Genomic DNA, 17400 nt, shown 5'->3' with positions numbered 1-17400 from the left:
GGGCAGACATGAGCCACACGGCCCCAGTGGATCTGAATCCCCAGGGGCCCTTAACCCCCTCCCTGGCGCCAGCTGTGTGGTCTTAGGTAAATTACTTACCCTCTCTGTATCACAGTTTCCTCATCAAGATAGGGTAAGAACATCTACCTCGTACAATTGGATATGTAAGGGTTAGAGGAGTTAACATATGTTCTTTTTAAAAAAAGATTTTTATTTATTTACTTCATAGACAGAGATCACAAGTAGAAAGGCAGGCAGAGAGAAAGGAGGAAGCAGGCTCCCCACTGAGCAGAGAGCCCTACTCGGGGCTCGATCCCAGCATCCTGAGACCATGACCCGAGCTGAAGGCAGAAGCCTTAACCCACTGAGCCACCCAGAATATGTCATGTTCTTATGCAGTGCTTAGCATGTGGATAGGTGCTTAGTACATATTAGGAAAACTAAGACAGAAATACTCAAAATGTGTTCCTGGTCCTCAGGGTGGCCAAGACTGGCGTGGGGTGGTAGATAAGGCATCTGGAGGGGTGAAGGTTGGACCACAGGAAGAACTTCCCGGCTAGCACGCACAGAAGGAGAAAGGTACGTTTGCCCCTGCTAGTGTGTGCTTGGTACCCCAGAAGAGAAACCCTCCATTGGGCAGCAAGGGCAAGCTGCCAGCCTGTTTTTGGAGGTGGGGCTGATGGCGCCCAAAGTCTTACCAACTCCATACACTGGAGAAGGGACCAACCATCCTTTCCAGGCATGCCCTACACTCTCCCTCTGACTCATTTGCTTCCAATCCAGAGGAGACAAGACTGGGGGAGGCCCAACACTAGGGTCCCTCACAGACAGATGGCTCAGACTTAGCCAGATCATTTAAGAAATTTTATTGCTCAGAACCTTCCCTTTTTGTGCAATGGCAGAAGCTTTGGAACCCAGCCCTTGGGGACAGAGCCAGAGGCACTGGCGTGGAGGAAAGAATGTGGCACATTTGGTCCATTGTCCTGCGTGGGAGTATGGTGGGGTAAGGCTGCAGACTCTTCTAAGGACCCAGACATGGGCCCCCCTAGGGAAGGCTCCCATGCCAAGGCAGAGCGTGACGTCAGCCTGGCTTGGGTGAGGGCTCAGTGCCCCTTGACCTTGCCCTGCGGCTCCCGGACCTTCCGGAAGCTGAGCACCAGCAGGCCCACATTGATGGCATAGGTAGTGATGCAAACGATGCAGAAATCATAGAGTATGAAGAACAGGATCCAGGCCAGGTAGACAGAACCGACAAGAGACACCAGGGAACTCAGCACCAGCAGGATAGATGCCCAGCGGGTCCGGAGGCAACCTGCAAGGCAGACAAGGCTCAGGCAGGGCTTCAGGGACTGGCCATCTCTAGAACACTGCCTTGACTTCAGGGTACCACCCAGACCTCAGGATCTGCTTGGGAAGAGTCTCTAAAGTGAGAGACTAGATGGGCCTCACCAAGGCCTTGGTTCTCCTATTTGTTCATTGAGCCCTAGAAACCAAATGGCGAATGTCCCTGTTGAGCTCTGCATGTGATGAAAGAGATGCCGGCCTTGGAGTCCCCCCCGAGTGTAACTCCTGAGTCTTTCCCACAAAGTGGAGTGAGACCTAGGAGGTCTTTAAGGGCCCTTCTGGCTCTGAGAGGACCTTAACCAAGTGAAAGACTTGGGAGTTCCTGCCCCCTCCAGGGGGCTCGCTGATGTGCGTCGGGCTCTAGGCTGTCTGGGTTTCGGGAGATTGCGAGGGATGGGCCTGGGCGGGCCAAGGGGGAGGGGCCCATCAGGAAGAGGTGGAGCCTGAAGGGAAGGGGCGGGGTCACTCACCTAACAACAGCTGTAAAGTGTAGAAGATGCACCCGAATATGCTATTGGATTGATTGAGGATGCTGTCCTCGCCGAGCACAGGTTCCACCAGCCCGAAGCCCCGGCCCCACCTGGTGGAGGGCAGGACCCCGGTTAGGAGTGGCAATCCAGTGCCTTGGCCCTGTCCTGTCTGGAGGGGTGATTTCCAAAAAGCCACCTAGGTTGTACTTCCCCTTCCCTCCCCCACGCCCTCCTGAGTCCAAGGGTCGATGAACTCCTGGCTACCCTTCCTTTGGCTACGTCGGGACTCCCTGTCCCCGCCCCTGTGTTCCCTACCCCCGGCCAGGGCTGGCCAGGGCTCCACCATATGCCCCTCTTTTCATCCTAGGCCTTCGGTAATTCTTAAGATGGCCAGGTAGGTAGAACGGTTGACCTTGCTTTCCTGGGAATCAGGTGCAGAATCTCTCCGCCCTGGACCTCTAATCTCCAGCTCCTTCCCGCCCACTCCCCTCTTCTGTATGCTGTCAACCCCAGGCCCTCAAGCACCGTCAGAGCTGGCCACTTTACCCGAGTCACGGCCATCCCCAAGACCTCAAGCCCATCACCGGTCCCCAGACGCTCACCCATGCCCCCCTTCTACGTGGTTACGGTTATTCCTTGGCATCCGGATCTCTGTGCCACTCCCCAGAACCACCGCAGTGCCCAGCACTACCCGCACCACCCGGCCCCCGCCCGAGGCCCCACACTCCTCTCTAGGAACCGGGTCTCCCCAGGCGATGCCCCCTGGAGCAGCCCCGCCCCCAAGCGTCTGATCCCAAACTCCAGAAGCCGCCGGCAACCCGGCCCCAGGACGAGCAGCCCGGCCCCGGACGACCCCGGACAAGCAGCCCGGCCCCGGACGACCCCGGACCAGCAGCCCGGCCCCGGACGACCCCGGACGAGCAGCCCGGCCCCGGACGACCCCGGACCAGCAGCCCGGCCCAGGACGACCCCGGACGAGCAGCCCGGCCCCGGACGACCCCGGACGAGCAGCCCGGCCCCGGACGACCCCGGACCAGCAGCCCGGCCCCGGACGACCCCGGACCAGCAGCCCGGCCCCGCGAGCCCTCCGCTCCCGGGCGCACCTGGAGGAGAAGACGCGCGAACAGCTGACGGCCGCGCCCACGTCGCAGAGCGCGCGGTAATCCCGGTCCCGGGTGCGCGCCGCCTTCACGTGCAGCGCGTAGAGGGAGAGCCCCAGACCCGCGAGGCACAGCGCCAGCCGCGCCCATCCGGGGTTCCCCCAGGGAGCGCCCATGTCCTCCGATCCCGCCCGGAGGCCCTAACCCGCAGGCAGCCGGCCACGGCGCTGGGGGCAGGACAGGATGTGGCCACGCCTTCTCCCCCCCTCGGACGGGGCGATTGGCCTTCCTGGCCTCGCACTCCCTGATCCCATTGGTTGTTCCTGCGGCTTTGATGGGCGTGGCCGGGGAGGAAACCGGGGAGGGAGGCTGGGCTGGGAAAACCAGGTTAGGGACCCGGGGAATGGCGGGAGCGCGCGGCCTGCCGGGCATCATGGGAGTTGTAGTCGGAGTGGCCGCAATGCCTTGAGGGAAATGGAGTGTCCGAGTTTTAAAATTCTATTAATGCGGCTCACCGTGCAGCGTTGACGCTGTGCCACACTTTGGAACATCCGGGGACTAGGGACCGGCGGACCAGGGAGCCCAGAGAATACTGCGATCCGATCAAAACCCAGCATTTTCACTGAAATTATTATTTCGGATACTATTAGGACTCTGTCTCCAATCGTCCTGTCTTGCTCAGCTTTTCCCTTCTATCTCATCAGCGCCGCCTGCAGGCCAGGCCCCCCCGCCCCCCGCCCCTCTCCCTCTTGCCGCTAAATTCCCAGCTCCACACTGGGTATGGTGCATGAACAGTGCTTGACCTCCAACAGTGGCAGTCACTCCTGCACAGGAATTCTTTTTCTCTGGATTCTGTGATATTTCACTCTCCTTCTGGCTCCTCTCTCTGTGCATGCTCCTTCTCAAACCCATTCTTTCAGGCGGCATGGTCCCCAGAATAATGGCCCCCAAAGATGCCCATTTTAATCCCAGCGACCTATGCATGTGTGAGTTTCCATGGCAAACAGGCATTACGACTGCAGATGGAATTAAGGTTACGAATCTGCTGGCTTTAAAACAGATTATCCTGTGGAACCAATATAATCACTTAAAAGTGAACAGGGGCAGGGAGAAAATGAGAAGCAGCAGCAGAGGAGAGTCAGAGGGAGGTGTGACTGTGGAAGGAAGGTACAGAGAGAATGCAGCGGTGCTGGCTTTGAAGATGGAAGAAGGGGGCCATGAACTGAGGAATGTGGGGTGGCCTCTAGAAGAAGGAAAGGCAAGGAAATGGATTCTGCCCCCAAAGTGTCTGGAAAGGAACTATTGAGATCTTGATTTTAGCCCAGTGAGAGCCTTGTCGGGCTTCTGAACTGCAGAACTGTAAGAGAACAGATTTATGTTGCTTTAAGCCACTAAATTTGTGATAACTTGTTATGGTACCTTAGTCCTATGTCTTGTCTCCAGTATCCTGTGGGGTCACATTAGCCCTAGGCAGTGCTGGAAGATACTGCAGAGTGGTGTGAATACCAGAAGGTGGGAATTGTTGAGCACATACTGCTGGTCAACAAATCATCTCAACAAAGAATGGCGTGAAACAAAAATGGTCATTTTATTTTCTCTTACAGATTTTATAGGTTGGGAATTTGGGAAGAGAATTTTGGCTCAGAATCCTGGGTCCCATAGTTGCAGTCCAGTGATGGCTAATGCTGGAACAATGGGAGATTGAAGTAGCTGAGGGCTAATGTAGCGATTCTTTCTCCTTCTCTTGTAGTCTCAGGATCCATGTAGTCTCTCTGTAGGGACTAGTCTGGGCTTTCTCACAGCATGGCAGTCTCCAGGCTACAATAGTCAGCTTTGAAAATTGTCCTAAAGGATTTCCGTTTTCTAGTATTCATATCATTCAGTGTGAAGTCTCTTTCCACACTAGATAGGGGCCAACCTGGGCCCATAAGCTAGTCCAGAAATTATGGTGTGTCACGTTCATGGTAGGTCATAAAGATATTGTGGCTTCCATCTTGCTCCTTCTTAGATCACTGGCTCTGTGTGAAGCCAGTAGTGATGTTATGAGGACACTCAGGCAGCCCTAGGGAATGGACCACTTAGTAAGGAACTGAGGCTTTTTGCCAACAACCAGCATGACCTTGTTAGGCATGTGGGAGAGCCACCATGGAATTGGATTCTCCAGCACCAGTCAAGCCTTTAGATGCCTGTAGTTTTAGTCAACATCTTGACTGGAACTTCGTGAGAAATCCTGAGCCAGAACCACCTAGCTTAGCTGCTTCCAGATCCCTGACCCAAAGAAACTATGAGATACCAAAGGTTTATTGTTTTGAGCACTGCGATGCTCTGGGAGTAATCTGCTACACGGCCATAGATGATGAATACTGGACAGTCAGACTGCTTGCTTAGCAAGGCAGCTCTGGATTCTAGGACAAGTGCTTCAGGGAGCGAGGGGGAAGCTGTATCATCTCTTATGATGTAGCTTTAAAAGTTACATGGTAGTGTCCCAGCTCAGTTGGTGGAGAATGTGACTCTTGATCTTGGGGTTGTAAGTTTGAGCCCTATGTTGAGCATAGAGATCACTTAAAAATAAAAATTTTTAAAAGTCACATGTATCTCTTCCACTGTAACACAAGCCTCCTCTGTTCCAAGGGGAGGAACACAGGACTCCGTCTCTTGATTTGAGAAGTGTCAAAGTCATATTCTGAGACGTTCATGTGGGGTGGACCATTTCTGGAAATACAAACTACCACATGGGAAGGCATTATTTCTCCTCTGTCTTTTCTTACTCCCTCCAGGTCACAGCTTCCAACCTCTGCCCTAAGCCTAGATCTTTCTCCTGGTTCCAAACCCCATTGTAGGATCACCTCTTGGACATCACCACCTGGATGCCTCCCAGGCCATTCAGATGCAATGCCATGCGTCCCAAAAGGAGCTCCTTAAACTTCCCCAAACCTGTTCCTCTTCGGGCTTTCCCAACCACCCAAGCCACTCCTCCACCATTACTCTCTCAATCCCTGTAATCTGTGCAGACCACTACCCTGGTCCAGGCTACCTTCACCTCCTGCCCAGATAAATGCAGTAGTCTCCTCATTGGTCTCCCAGGTACCCCTGTCTCTCATCCACAGACTGATTCTCTGCATCACAATCAAAGTGACTCTTTCAAAAGTGAAAACAAACAACAAATTAAGCCAACCCCGTGCACAAGAAGGGAAATAATCAAGATTAGAGCAGAGATCAATGAGTTAGAAACTAGAGATACAGTAGAAAACATCAACGAAACTAGAAGCTGGTTCTTTGACAGAATCAATAAGATCAATAAACCATTGGCCAAACCAATTCAAAAGAAAAGAGAGAGGACACAAATTAATAAAATTATGAATGTAAGGGGAGAGATCACAACCAACACCAAGGAAATAGAAACAATCATCAGAAATTATTATCAACAGTTATATGCCAGTAAGTTAAGCAACCTAGAAGAAATATATGCATTCCTGGAAACCTATAAACTTCCAACTGAATCAGGAAGAAATTGACAACCTGAATAGACCGATATCTAGTAACGAGATTGAAGCAGTGATCAAAAACCTCCAAAAAAAAAAACAAAAAAAAAACACAAGAGCCCAGGACCTGACAGATTCCCTGGGGAATTCTACTAAACATTCAAAGAAGAAATCATACATATTCTCCTGAAGCTGTTTCAAAAAAAAAAAAAAAATAGGGCGCCTGGGTGGCTCAGTGGGTTAGGCCGCTGCCTTCAGCTCAGGTCATGATCTCAGGGTCCTGAGATCGAGTCCCGCATCGGGCTCTCTGCTCGGCAGGGAGCCTGCTTCCTCCTCTCTCTCTGCCTGCCTCTCTGCCTACTTGTGATCTCTCTCTGTCAAATAAATAAATAAAATCTTAAAAAAAAATTAAAAAGAAAATAAAAAAAAATAAAAAAGAAAGAAAGAAAGAAACAGAAGGAAAACTTCCAGACTCTATCTATGAAGCCAGCATTACCCTGATCCCCAAGCCAGGCAAAGACCCCAACAAAAAGGAGAATTTCAGACCAATATTCCTGATGAATATGGATGCCAAGATTCTCAACAAGATCCTAGCTAATAGGATCCAACAGCACATTAAAAAGATTATCCACCATGACCAGGTGGGATTTATCCCTGAGACGCAAGGGTGGTTCAACATTCTCAAAATCAATCAATGTTATAGAACAAATCAATAAGAGAAGAGAGAAGAACCACATCATCCTCTCAATTACTGCAGAACAAGCATTTGACAAGATACAGCATCCGTTCCTGATTAAAATGCTTCAAAGTACAGGGATAGAGGGAACATTCCTCAACTGTATAAAATCTACGTATGATAAGCCCACAGCAAATATCATTCTCAACAGGGGAAAAACTGACAAGCATTTCCTTTGAGATCAGGAACACGACAAGGATGCCAACTCTCACCACTGTTGTTCAAAGTAGTACAAGAAGTCCTAGCAACAGCAATCAGACAACAAAAAGAAAGAAAAGATATTCAAATGGGCAAAGGAGAAGTTAAACTCTTTCTCTTTGCAGATGACATGGCACTTTACAAGGAGAACCCAAAAGACTCCACCCCCAAACTATCAGAACTCATACAGCAATTCAGTAATGTGACAGGATACAAAATCAATGTACAGAAATCAGTTGCTTTCTTATGCACTAACAAGAAAAATACAGAAAGGGAAATTCGAGAATAGATTTCATTTACTATAACACCGAGAACCACAAGATACCTTGGAATAAAGCTAACCAAAGAGATAAAGGATCTGTACTCAAGGAACTACAGAACACTCATAAAAGAAATTGAAGAAGACAGAAAAAGATGGAAAAGCACTCCATGCTCACGGATTGGAGGAATAAACATTGTTAAAATGTTTATACTGCATAGAGCAATCTATACTTTCAATGCCATCCTGATCAAAATTCCACCAAGCATTTTTCAAAGAGCTGGAACAAACAATTCTAAAATTTGTATGGAACCAGAAGAGACCCTGAATTGCTAAGGAAAGGTTCAAAAAGAAAAACAAAACCGGGGACATCACATTGCCCAATTCCAAGCTTTACTACAAAGCTGTGATCACCAAGACAGCACAGTACTGACACAAAAACAGACACATAGACCAGTGGAGCAGAGTAGAGAGCCCAGATATGGACCCTCAACTCTGTGGTCAAATAATTTTCGACAACGCAGGAAAAAATATCCAGTGGAAAAAAGACGGTCTCTTCAATAAACGGTGCTGGGAAAATTGGACAGCTATGTATAGAAGAATGAAACTTGACTATTTTCTTACACCGTACACAAAGATAAACTCGAGATGGATAAAAGACCTCAACTTGAGGCAGGAATCTATCAAAATCCTTCAGGAGAACATGATCTAACAAATGTTTATGGAGCCCATGTTATGTGCCCGAGATTGGGTTAGGAGCTTGGGATAAATCAGGAAAGCAGACACATATTCATGCTCTGGTGTTACATTTTATTTTATTAAAATGTGATCTGCGAGAAGGAGAGAGCGAGCCCAAGTGGGAGAGGGCAGAGAGAAGCAGGCTCCCTACTGGGTGGGGAGCCCCACACGGGGCTCAGTTCTAGGACCTTGGGATCATGACCTGAGCGGAAGTCAGATGCTTAACCAGTTGAACCACCCAGGCACACCTGGTCTTATATTTTAGAAGAGAAGATAAAAGGGGCACCTGGGTGGTTCAGTTGATTGAGCATCCGCCTTTTGATTTGGGCTCAGGTCATGACCTCAGGGTCATGGGATGGAGCCCCAGGGTGGGGCTCAGGGCTCAGGGCTCAGGGCTCCATGCTCAGTCTGCCTGAGATTCTCTCTCTCCTTCTCCTTCTGCCCCTCCCCCTAATCTCTCAAACAAATAAATAAGTAAATCCTTTAAAAAAGATGAAAAAGTGCACAATCAATACATAAAGTATATAGGATCTTGCTGGTGACAAATGCTACAAATAAAAAAAAAAAAAAAAAACGAGAGAGTGAGGGGAATGGAGGTGACCGCAAGTTTAAACAGGATGGTCAGGGTGGGCTTCATTCAGCTGCCATTTGGGCGAAGGCTTGAAGGAGGTGAGTCAGCTGGTGCGCATCCAGGAAGGGCGCTCAGACGGAGGGAACAGCCGTGAGAGGTGCGAGGCAGAGGCACCTGCTTTGCTTAGGGAGCAGCAGGGAGGGCCGTGTGGCCGGAGCCGTCGCGTGTGGGGGGTGAGGGCGGAGAGGACAGAGCGGGGCGAGTCTTTTAATCGATCTGTAGAGTGATAATAATAACAGTTGCTGCCTCATAGGTGCTATGAAGATCACATTAATACCACACACGACTCCTCCAAGGGTGCCCCCGCAGGGGCGGACTGGGCGCGAGTGCTACGAAACGCCCGGTGCATGTCCACCCGCCGCCGCCAGGTGTCAGCAACGAGCTCGGGCCGCGCAGGGGCCAAGCCGGCCGGGTCAACCGGGGCGAAGTCCTGCCCAGACGCCTCCCGCCGCTGGGCCGCTACAGCACCGCTGCCCGGGCCACGCCGCGGCCGCGTGAGCGCCGAGTCCTTCGCCTCTCCGCGCACGCTGTCCTCCCCATCCGAACCAGCCTTCCCGCGCCCAGAGCTCAGAGGCCTCGTGGCCGCGCTCCAGGATTCTGCCGGGCAGCTGGACAAGAAAGGGCGGGAGGGGTGTGCGATGAGGGGCGCAGGGGACATCCAGAGACTCGGGGCTCTAGCCTCGTGGTACACGCAGACCTTCCTCCGGTTCCTCGGGCCCTCAGCCGTGCTAAAGGGTCCCACCTCCGCTGAAGTTTAAAGACAGCCTTTGGGCTCCAAAGATGTTGCCTGCTTCATTTAATCCTTTTTTAATTAAAAAAAAAAGGGGGGGGGGATGCCTGGTGGTCTCAGTCAGTTAAGTGTCTGCCTTCCACGCAGGTCATAACAGCCCGGGGATGCTGGGATGGAGTCCCGCATCGGGCTCCTTGCTCCGGGGGAGTCTCCTTCTCCCTCTGCCTGCCATTCCCCCTGCTTCTGCTCTCTCTGGCAAATAAATAAGTAAATAAAATATTAAAAAGAAAACTTACATCAAAAAAACTTAAAAAGTGAAATTAAAAAAATATTTAGAAAATACGTAACTATGGTAAAGAAAAATCCGATCAGGGGCGCCTGGGAGCCTCAGTGGGTTGGGCCACTGCCTTCGGCTCAGGTCATGATCTCAGGGTCTTGGGATCGAGTCCCGCGTCTGGCTCTCTGCTCGGCCTGCCTCTCTGCCTACTTGTGATCTCTCTCTCTCTCTGTCAAATAAATAAATAAATGTCTAAAAAACAAGAAAGAAAGAAAGATCCGATTAGTACAGATACAAGTACACACACATACACACACACACAGAGGAAAGTCTCTCCATCACCTCCTGCCTAGGAAAAGTAAATCGTTTTTTCACTGGTCTCTGCAGTTGGTCTCACCAACATCCAATCTTCCAAACACTATAGCCACAGGAGTGTATCTAAGGAGCAGATCGAATTAAAACTCTTCAATGACTTCTTGCTATCTCAGGACGAATGCAGCATCCTTGCCCTTCACCTTCAGGCTCTACTCACCCCATTCAGCCCTTCTCCTTCCTAGACTCCACATGGCTGCAGGCATATCCTCAGATGATCCAGACTATTCTCTGTCTTGTCATGCCCTTCCCACTAAGGCTTGGGTACCTGACCACATCCTACTCATGCTGTGCCTGTACCAATGTCCCAGACCCCATCTGATGCTTCCTTCCTGTGCAGCCTTCATCAGGATTTATGACCCTGAAACTTCCTTCCTCTGTGGGTCAGGGGAGGGTCCACTTATTTGATTCAATACCTCAGCTCCTCTTCTGGCACGGAAAAGTCCCCCAATGAGCGTATCAGGCCTGAATGAATAATAATAACTCACTCACATCGTACTAATTTCATGCCTGGCACTGTTCTAGGCACTTGACACCTATAAACTCATATACCCACACAATCGCAAGTTTGGTACATCCTAATTTTACGAACACAGACATTAAAGCATGAGGCAGTTTAAGTTAAGTCATTCCGGATGGTAAAAGTGGCTGAACTAGGGTTTGAGCCAGCAGTCTGCGCTTCCACAGGTGCGTCAGGAAACACTGGTGGGGACGGATGGGACCGCAGGAAAGGGACGCGGGGTTCGGCCTGCGCGCTTCACGTCTAAGGGTCTTCTCGCCCTGTCCCTCTTCCCATACCAGGAAGCCTGTTTTATAGAACAGGAGACGGAGACCCAGGGAGACCCAGGAAGGAGCCGTGGAAATTCATCTGGGGGTCCAGGAGCAGGGGCGTGGCTGACCTGGTCCGGCTCCAAACTACAACTCCCAGGAGGCACCGGGCCCCCGAAGCCCCGCGACGTCACGGCGGCAGACGGCGCAGGCGGCTCGGCTCTCCGGGCCCGTCGACTGTCGGGCCGTTCCGCTCGGCCCTCGGCCCTGGCCCCGGCCCCGGCCCCGGCCCCGGCCCCGCGGTAAGTGGAGCAGCCGGCGCGGACCCTGCCTGCCGAGGCTCGCGGCGCGTGCTCGGAGCCTCCGGCGTTGAGCTGGACCGCGGGGTGCGCGCCCACCGGGGTGGCATCTACCGTAGAGGGGGGATCGGGCCGAACCAAGCGACCCTGCGGAGGGGGAACCCAGACGGCGACTCCGGGGCCGCTACTCCGATGCCGCCGGCCCCCGGGGGCACAGAGCGGTGTGCCACACACAGGCAGGCCACTCTCGTGGGGGGCCCGGGTCTGAAGGCGCCGGGTAGGGGTCAGCCCCGCCCCCTGAACGAGGGTGCCCAGGACCACCGGGAGGGGTGTTGTTTTCCGGCTGGACGCGTCTGAGATTCCCCTCCCCTCCAGGCACCAGCTAGAGCCTCAAGCTGAAGAACAGGCCGGCAAAACAAGGTTGTACGGGCCCGGCCCGTGTGTGTTTGGGGAGGTGGTTGCACGGGTGCGGATAGAGATTGCCCAGGTCTGATGATACCGGGGTCCACGTGGAGAGTTGGTGCAGATCGTCTGCATTCGGATCCTTACAATTCCCCCTTCCTTTCCCCGGCAGATGGGAGCTGCTCCCCGGGGGCTGAGCTTGTCAGCGTCCCGGACCTGCCGTCGTGGCTCCTGAAGTCAGAGAAAAGCCCCTGCCCCGCTCTGGGGTCGGCTTGGTGTATCCGGTGCTCTGCCCTAGCAGTCGCCTAGTTTGAAAAGAAACAAAGGAGCGGAGCAGGACAATGATACTGGCGTCCGTGCTGGGGAGTGGTCCCCGGAGCGGACCTCCACTCCGGCCCTTACTGCGGCCTGCACTCTCACTCCGGGCCCGCTCCACATCAGCCACCGATACGCACCACGTGGAGATGGCGCGGGAGCGCTCCAAGACTGTCACCTCCTTTTACAACCAGTCGGCCATCGATGTGGCCGCGGAGAAGGTGCGCAGCTGGGCAGAGGTCCGGTCTGGAGCTGGGGACGGTGTTCAGGGAAGGGGTGGAGCTAATGTGGTGGGGCGGTGCTGCAGATCCAGGCCTCAAAGTCCCCTCGCCCCTCCAGCCCTCAGTCCGCCTCACTCCGACCATGATGCTCTACGCTGGCCGCTCTCAGGATGGCAGCCACCTTCTGGTAAGATTCCAGCCCCCTTGCTTGGTTCCGGGTTCCTGCAGCCCGGGCACAGCCTGTCCGGCCCTGGCCCTGACTGCCCTCATTTTTCCTAGAAAAGTGCCAGGTACTTGCATCAAGAGCTGCCAGTGAGGATTGCTCACCGCATCAAGGGTTTCCGGAGCCTTCCTTTTATCATTGGCTGCAACCCCACCATACTGCACGTGGTAAGATGGCCTCAGGGGGTGTGAGTTTTTCTAGAGGGCATTGTAGATCAGTGTGCCCACTGCCCATGGGGCGTGTCGGGAGACGGGACCAGAGTGGGAGAACCTTGTCTGCCAAAAGGTTTCAGGGCCAGAGGGCTCAGACCCAAGCCCTCGGAGGCCAAAGCTGCATATTTACTGAGGCTTAAAAGGCCACAGTGGAGGTGTAAACCAAGTGCATTGGGGTGGATGGCAATCCCCATGGGTAAGCACGGGTGGCTGCGCTCTACCCAGTGCCCACAGCACCCTGTGAACTTCCACACCTCTTCCTTGCAGCACGAGTTGTACATCCGTGCCTTCCAGAAGCTGAGCGACTTCCCTCCGGTGAGCGCTGGGCCAGGGCAGGGTGAGGGGCTGAGAGGTCAGGGCCGAAATATCCAAGCTCATGACTGTGTGGCCTGTAGATCAAGGACCAGGCGGACGAGACTCAGTACTGCCAGCTGGTGCGACAGCTGCTGGACGACCACAAGGATGTGGTGACCCTCTTAGCGGAGGGCCTGCGCGAGAGCCGGAAGCATATAGAGGTCAGGGGCAGCACAGTGGGCACCCGGGCCTGTTGGGGGGCCTGCGAAAGGCACGGGGTTTCTGAGGACCCACTCTTCACAGGATGAGAAACTCGTCCGCTACTTCTTGGACAAGACGCTGACCTCGAGGCTTGGGATCCGCATGTTGGCCACTCATCACTTGGCGCTGCATGAGGACAAGGTGGGATGCTGGGATCTGAGACCTTCCAGGTGGGACAGACGGGACCAAGCCAGGGTTCCCTGGGGCTAGGGGCTGGGCCAAGGGCCTGGAAGGGGCTTGGGGCTGCTTCAGGGGTCCAGAGATGGCAAGGTGTGGGTCAAGGTACTGTTTAGTCCTGACTTTCTTTCTCCTGCCAGCCCGACTTTGTTGGCATCATCTGCACTCGCTTGTCGCCAAAGAAAATTATTGAGAAGTGGGTGGACTTCGCCAGGTGAGGCTAGAACAGCTAAGGGGGTGGACGGCTTCTGGCTGGGAAGGGTTGGGCCTGAGCCCTTGCCTGGGACAGGGTTTCTCAAATGTGGCACTATTGACATTTTGGGTCAGATAAATCTCAGGGGCTGTCCTGTGCTTATTCGGATCTTTAGAAGGAATCCTGGCTTCTATTCAGTACAACTCGCAGTGTGGCAAGGAAAAATCTCTCTAGAAATTGCATCTGGGGTTGGTGGAGGCAGAACCACCTCTGTCTGAGAATCACTGGCTAGGTCGGCTCCTATCCACAGACGCCTGTGTGAACACAAGTATGGCAATGCCCCCCGCGTCCGCATCAATGGACACGTGGCCGCCCGTTTCCCCTTCATCCCTATGCCGCTGGACTACATCCTGCCTGAGCTCCTCAAGAATGCCATGAGGTAGGCTGGCTGGATACGTTGGAAGGGAGCAGACAGGAACTGGGGTGAGGCTGGGGCACCACCGCCTACTGGTGTTTCCTCCCCACATAGAGCCACGATGGAGAGTCACCTTGACACTCCCTACAATGTCCCAGATGTGGTCATCACCATCGCCAACAATGATATTGATCTCGTCATCAGGTTTGGCCTGAGTGGGAGTTAGGCTGGAAACGCGGGGGTCGCGATTTCTGCCTGGCTGCATGACCTTGAGCCGGCAGCTGCTCTACTCTGAGACTCGGTCCCTGGTCAGACAGAATGCTCTCTGGTTTTGAGTGCTGTGAGCTAGAGAGGAACGGATCTGGGGCTGGCTGCAGGTGCCAAGTCCTATCCTTGTCAGCAGCTGAGGGTCCTGGAGTGGGGAGTTAGGAGTAACCAGTCCACGGCGTCGGGCTGGTGGTAAGTGTGAAGTCCCGCGAGAAGGTGTACGCAGCCAGTGACCCAGGCAGAAGTGACGACGGAAGGGTGGTGCTTATAAAACAAGGGCCGGGGTCTGGGTGGAGCCCGTCCCATCCTTGGGTGGAAGGGGCAGGAAGGCAGACTTGGCACTGTTTATTTGGGAGGTAGTGAGGCTCCCACCCAAGTGGAGCCAAGCCCATGTTATCAACATCTTTCCAGGATTTCAGACCGGGGCGGGGGCATCGCTCACAAGGACCTGGACCGGGTGATGGACTACCACTTCACTACAGCTGAGGCCAGCACCCAGGACCCCCGGATCAGCCCCCTTTTTGGCCACCTGGACATGCACAGTGGCGGCCAATCAGGGCCCATGCACGGGTGAGGCCCCACCTGGCCAGGATGGAGGGTGAGGGGGGCCCCAGGAAACCCAAGCCTCTGAAGCTATCCTGTCCCCCTGCCCATCCCAGCTTTGGCTTCGGGCTGCCCACCTCACGGGCCTACGCGGAGTACCTCGGCGGTTCCCTTCGACTGCAGTCTCTGCAGGGCATTGGCACAGACGTCTACTTGCGGCTCCGGCACATTGATGGTCGAGAGGAAAGCTTCCGCATCTGACCCCACAGCCCTCGGCCTACTTGCCTGCCTCGCCTGGGCCCCACACCCTGCCAGGACCTTTTGGGCGAGGCAGGGTGCCACCCTGGTCCACATGCTGCTGCATCTTGGGTCTTCGGGCCCCAAATAGATGGAGTTCCATGGAGCCCGGTGCCACGCCTCCTCTACAGAGGTCCACTGCTTCGCTGCCTCCAGGCCTTGGAGGAGAGAAAGTGGGGACCCGTGAGGCCTCTGGCACCAGCTCCTTTATTCTCGTTCCTGGGGAACCCCGACCTTGACCTGCTGTTTGTTATTAAAGTTCACATTTTGAATGCCCTCTTGGGCCCCGTGTGTGGGGAGGGCAGGTGTGTGTTGCCACCCTGTTCTGGTTCCCTGGGCCGTTGGGTTTATGTAGCTTGTGTCTCAGTCTCGAACTGTCCAGACAGCCTGTCAGGCCAGGTATAGAATTGCCCCCAAATCTCTTTAACAAATGTTAAATTTCGTTTAACAGATGTTTCTGTGTCCCAGGCTATATTGAAGGCCCAAGTTGGCCTAGCCTCAGGCCTTAGTTCTGACACCTCCCTTCCTGGCAGTCACAGGTTCTGGAGGTGAAGGTTACCAGACTGGGCAACCTCCTTGAGCCACCTGATTCCTAAGTAAGGTTAAAAATACTGCCTGCCAGCTGTGCCTGCTTCTGCCAAGAAAAAGGAACACATAAAATTATATCCTGGCAGGCCCCAGGGGACAGTGGGGCCTTGGTGGGGGAGGGCAGAAGGAAAGGGCTCCAGACAGCAGGTGGGGACCCAAGGGAGGGGAAGAAGGGCCGGAAGCCCTGCTTGGTGGGACTGGTGAGAGAAGTGGGGATTGAGGAAGACAGGAATTCTATCTGATGTCACATGCCAGGTGGTGGAAACCATAGTGACATCCCAGGCTGAAGATCCTGCTGGCTGTGGCGCAGGGGACGTGGCTGGAGTCTGGCCAGGAAATACGGGCTTTTATCCTGTAGGCAGCACGAATCCATGGACAGATTTTCAGCAGGGCAGGGATGTTTCTGGTTGGGTTTCCTGGGAAGCGGACGCTGAAAGGCTTTGTGTCTCTGTGATTTGTTGGGAAAGTGCTGCAGTTAGGGAGTAGGAGAGGCACGAAAGGGAAGGGCCGGAGGCCAGACAAGGACATCATCTCAGGCAAAAGTTCAGGGCTAGCTAGTAAGTTCTGCCTTAGAGTTGGAGGCAGGAGAGCTAAGTTGCACAGTCATTGATGAACTCTTCTTGATAATCATTGGTTAATGTCTGTATTGGAAAGTAGGGGTGGATAGGTACTTAAACTTCCAAACTGAAAACTTCCTTTGCTTTTTTAAGATTTTATTTACTTATTTGAGAGAGAGGAGAGGACAGAGAATCCCAAGCAGAATCTGTACTGAGCCCAGACCCCACCACAGGGCTTGATCTCCTGACCCTGAAATCATGACCTGAGCCAAAAGTGGGAGTCGGATGGATATGAAACCAACTGAGCCACCCAGGCTGAGCCACCCAGGTGTGTCCCCACCCCCCTCACTCCTCCCAGCCCCCCACTGCCTTTTCAGCTTTACTTAGGCAAAACAGCTTTATTGGCCCAAGGGATAGTTTGATAAAGAGCCTCTGGCTTTTGAAGGCACATCAGAAGTAATCTGAATCTGAAGAAGCAACAAAAAGAGATTCCAGAGGGTCTGGGTGAAGCATCCACACAGTTCTAGAAATAACAGATTTGCACATTAGAAAGAGGATTAGAGGGAGACTAGTGAAGAGGTTGGTGTAGTAACCTGGATCAGGGGTTTTAAAGCCTAGGCTAATGCTCAACTAGAAAGGACAGCAGCCCTGTAACAAGATGTTGGGTGCAGTCAAAAGTGAGGCATCAGGACCGTGGGTGGAGAGAATAACAGTCTTGAAGATGGGGGCGGGGGTAGGATGAGGAGTGGGAGAAGGCACTGTGGTTTCTTTTAAAGATTTGTTTTAGAGGGTGGGGAGGGGCAAAGGGAGAGAGGGAAACCATCCTAGGCAGATACCGTGCTGAGCACGGAGCCTCACAAGGGGCTCTATCTCATGACCTGAGCGGAAACCACGAGTCCAAAGCTTAACTGACTGCGCTACCCAAGTGCCCCAAGGCATTACAATGTTTTTCTTTCTTGCCTGACTTGTTTCTTTGGCTTATTACGCAACCAAACACCTGGCATTCACTGCTCAGGCGCCCACCAATTCTT

The 17400-nt window shown here is 53.4% G+C and overlaps 2 protein-coding genes across 7 annotated transcripts; one reads left to right on the top strand and one right to left on the bottom strand.

The window, feature by feature from the left end:
* Nucleotides 1–851: 851 nt before the first annotated feature.
* Nucleotides 852–3178, bottom strand: VKORC1 (vitamin K epoxide reductase complex subunit 1). Of its 2 annotated transcripts, XM_059414838.1 has the most exons (3): nt 2918–3161; nt 1815–1924; nt 852–1312 (listed from the first exon to the last, which is right to left on the bottom strand). In XM_059414838.1, exons 1-3 carry the CDS (start codon nt 3088–3090, stop codon nt 1104–1106), a joined length of 492 nt encoding a protein of 163 aa, XP_059270821.1. In that variant the 5' UTR covers nt 3091–3161; the 3' UTR covers nt 852–1103. The 2 variants fall into 2 exon arrangements, with proteins under 2 accessions (XP_059270821.1, XP_059270822.1); XM_059414839.1 differs by lacking the exon at nt 1815–1924 and having other exon boundaries at nt 1207–1312; nt 2918–3178.
* An 8108-nt stretch (nt 3179–11286) lies between these two features.
* On the top strand, nt 11287–15500 carry BCKDK (branched chain keto acid dehydrogenase kinase). Of its 5 annotated transcripts, XM_059414831.1 has the most exons (13): nt 11293–11407; nt 11780–11824; nt 11979–12342; nt 12461–12529; nt 12622–12732; nt 13045–13092; nt 13173–13292; nt 13375–13473; nt 13650–13723; nt 14013–14141; nt 14232–14321; nt 14796–14954; nt 15044–15500. In XM_059414831.1, the coding sequence occupies exons 3-13, from the start codon at nt 12148–12150 to the stop codon at nt 15186–15188; spliced, it is 1239 nt and encodes a 412-aa protein (XP_059270814.1). In that variant the 5' UTR covers nt 11293–11407; nt 11780–11824; nt 11979–12147; the 3' UTR covers nt 15189–15500. The 5 variants fall into 5 exon arrangements, with proteins under 5 accessions (XP_059270819.1, XP_059270818.1, XP_059270814.1 ...); XM_059414835.1 differs by lacking the exon at nt 14232–14321 and having other exon boundaries at nt 11291–11407; XM_059414834.1 differs by lacking the exon at nt 11780–11824.
* The last annotated feature ends 1900 nt before the right edge of the window (nt 15501–17400 follow it).

The sequence above is a fragment of the Mustela nigripes genome, chromosome 11 (assembly GCF_022355385.1).
Source record: "Mustela nigripes isolate SB6536 chromosome 11, MUSNIG.SB6536, whole genome shotgun sequence".
Lineage (NCBI taxonomy): Eukaryota > Metazoa > Chordata > Mammalia > Carnivora > Mustelidae > Mustela > Mustela nigripes.
Note: the sequence above shows the minus strand (reverse complement) of the source record. Positions and strands in the feature narration are given on the sequence as shown.

Coding starts and splice junctions, on each gene's coding strand:
- VKORC1 (XM_059414838.1), bottom strand. CDS start 3,090: ATGGGCGCTCCCTGGGGGAACCCCGGATGGGCGCGGCTGGCGCTGTGC. Junction 1,925..2,917: donor TCGCGCGTCTTCTCCTCCAG/GTGCGCCCGGGA, acceptor GCCCTCCACCAG/GTGGGGCCGGGGCTTCGGGC. Junction 1,313..1,814: donor CACTTTACAGCTGTTGTTAG/GTGAGTGACCCC, acceptor TCTGCCTTGCAG/GTTGCCTCCGGACCCGCTGG.
- BCKDK (XM_059414834.1), top strand. CDS start 12,148: ATGATACTGGCGTCCGTGCTGGGGAGTGGTCCCCGGAGCGGACCTCCA. Junction 13,093..13,172: donor AGCTGAGCGACTTCCCTCCG/GTGAGCGCTGGG, acceptor TGTGGCCTGTAG/ATCAAGGACCAGGCGGACGA. Junction 13,293..13,374: donor AGAGCCGGAAGCATATAGAG/GTCAGGGGCAGC, acceptor CACTCTTCACAG/GATGAGAAACTCGTCCGCTA.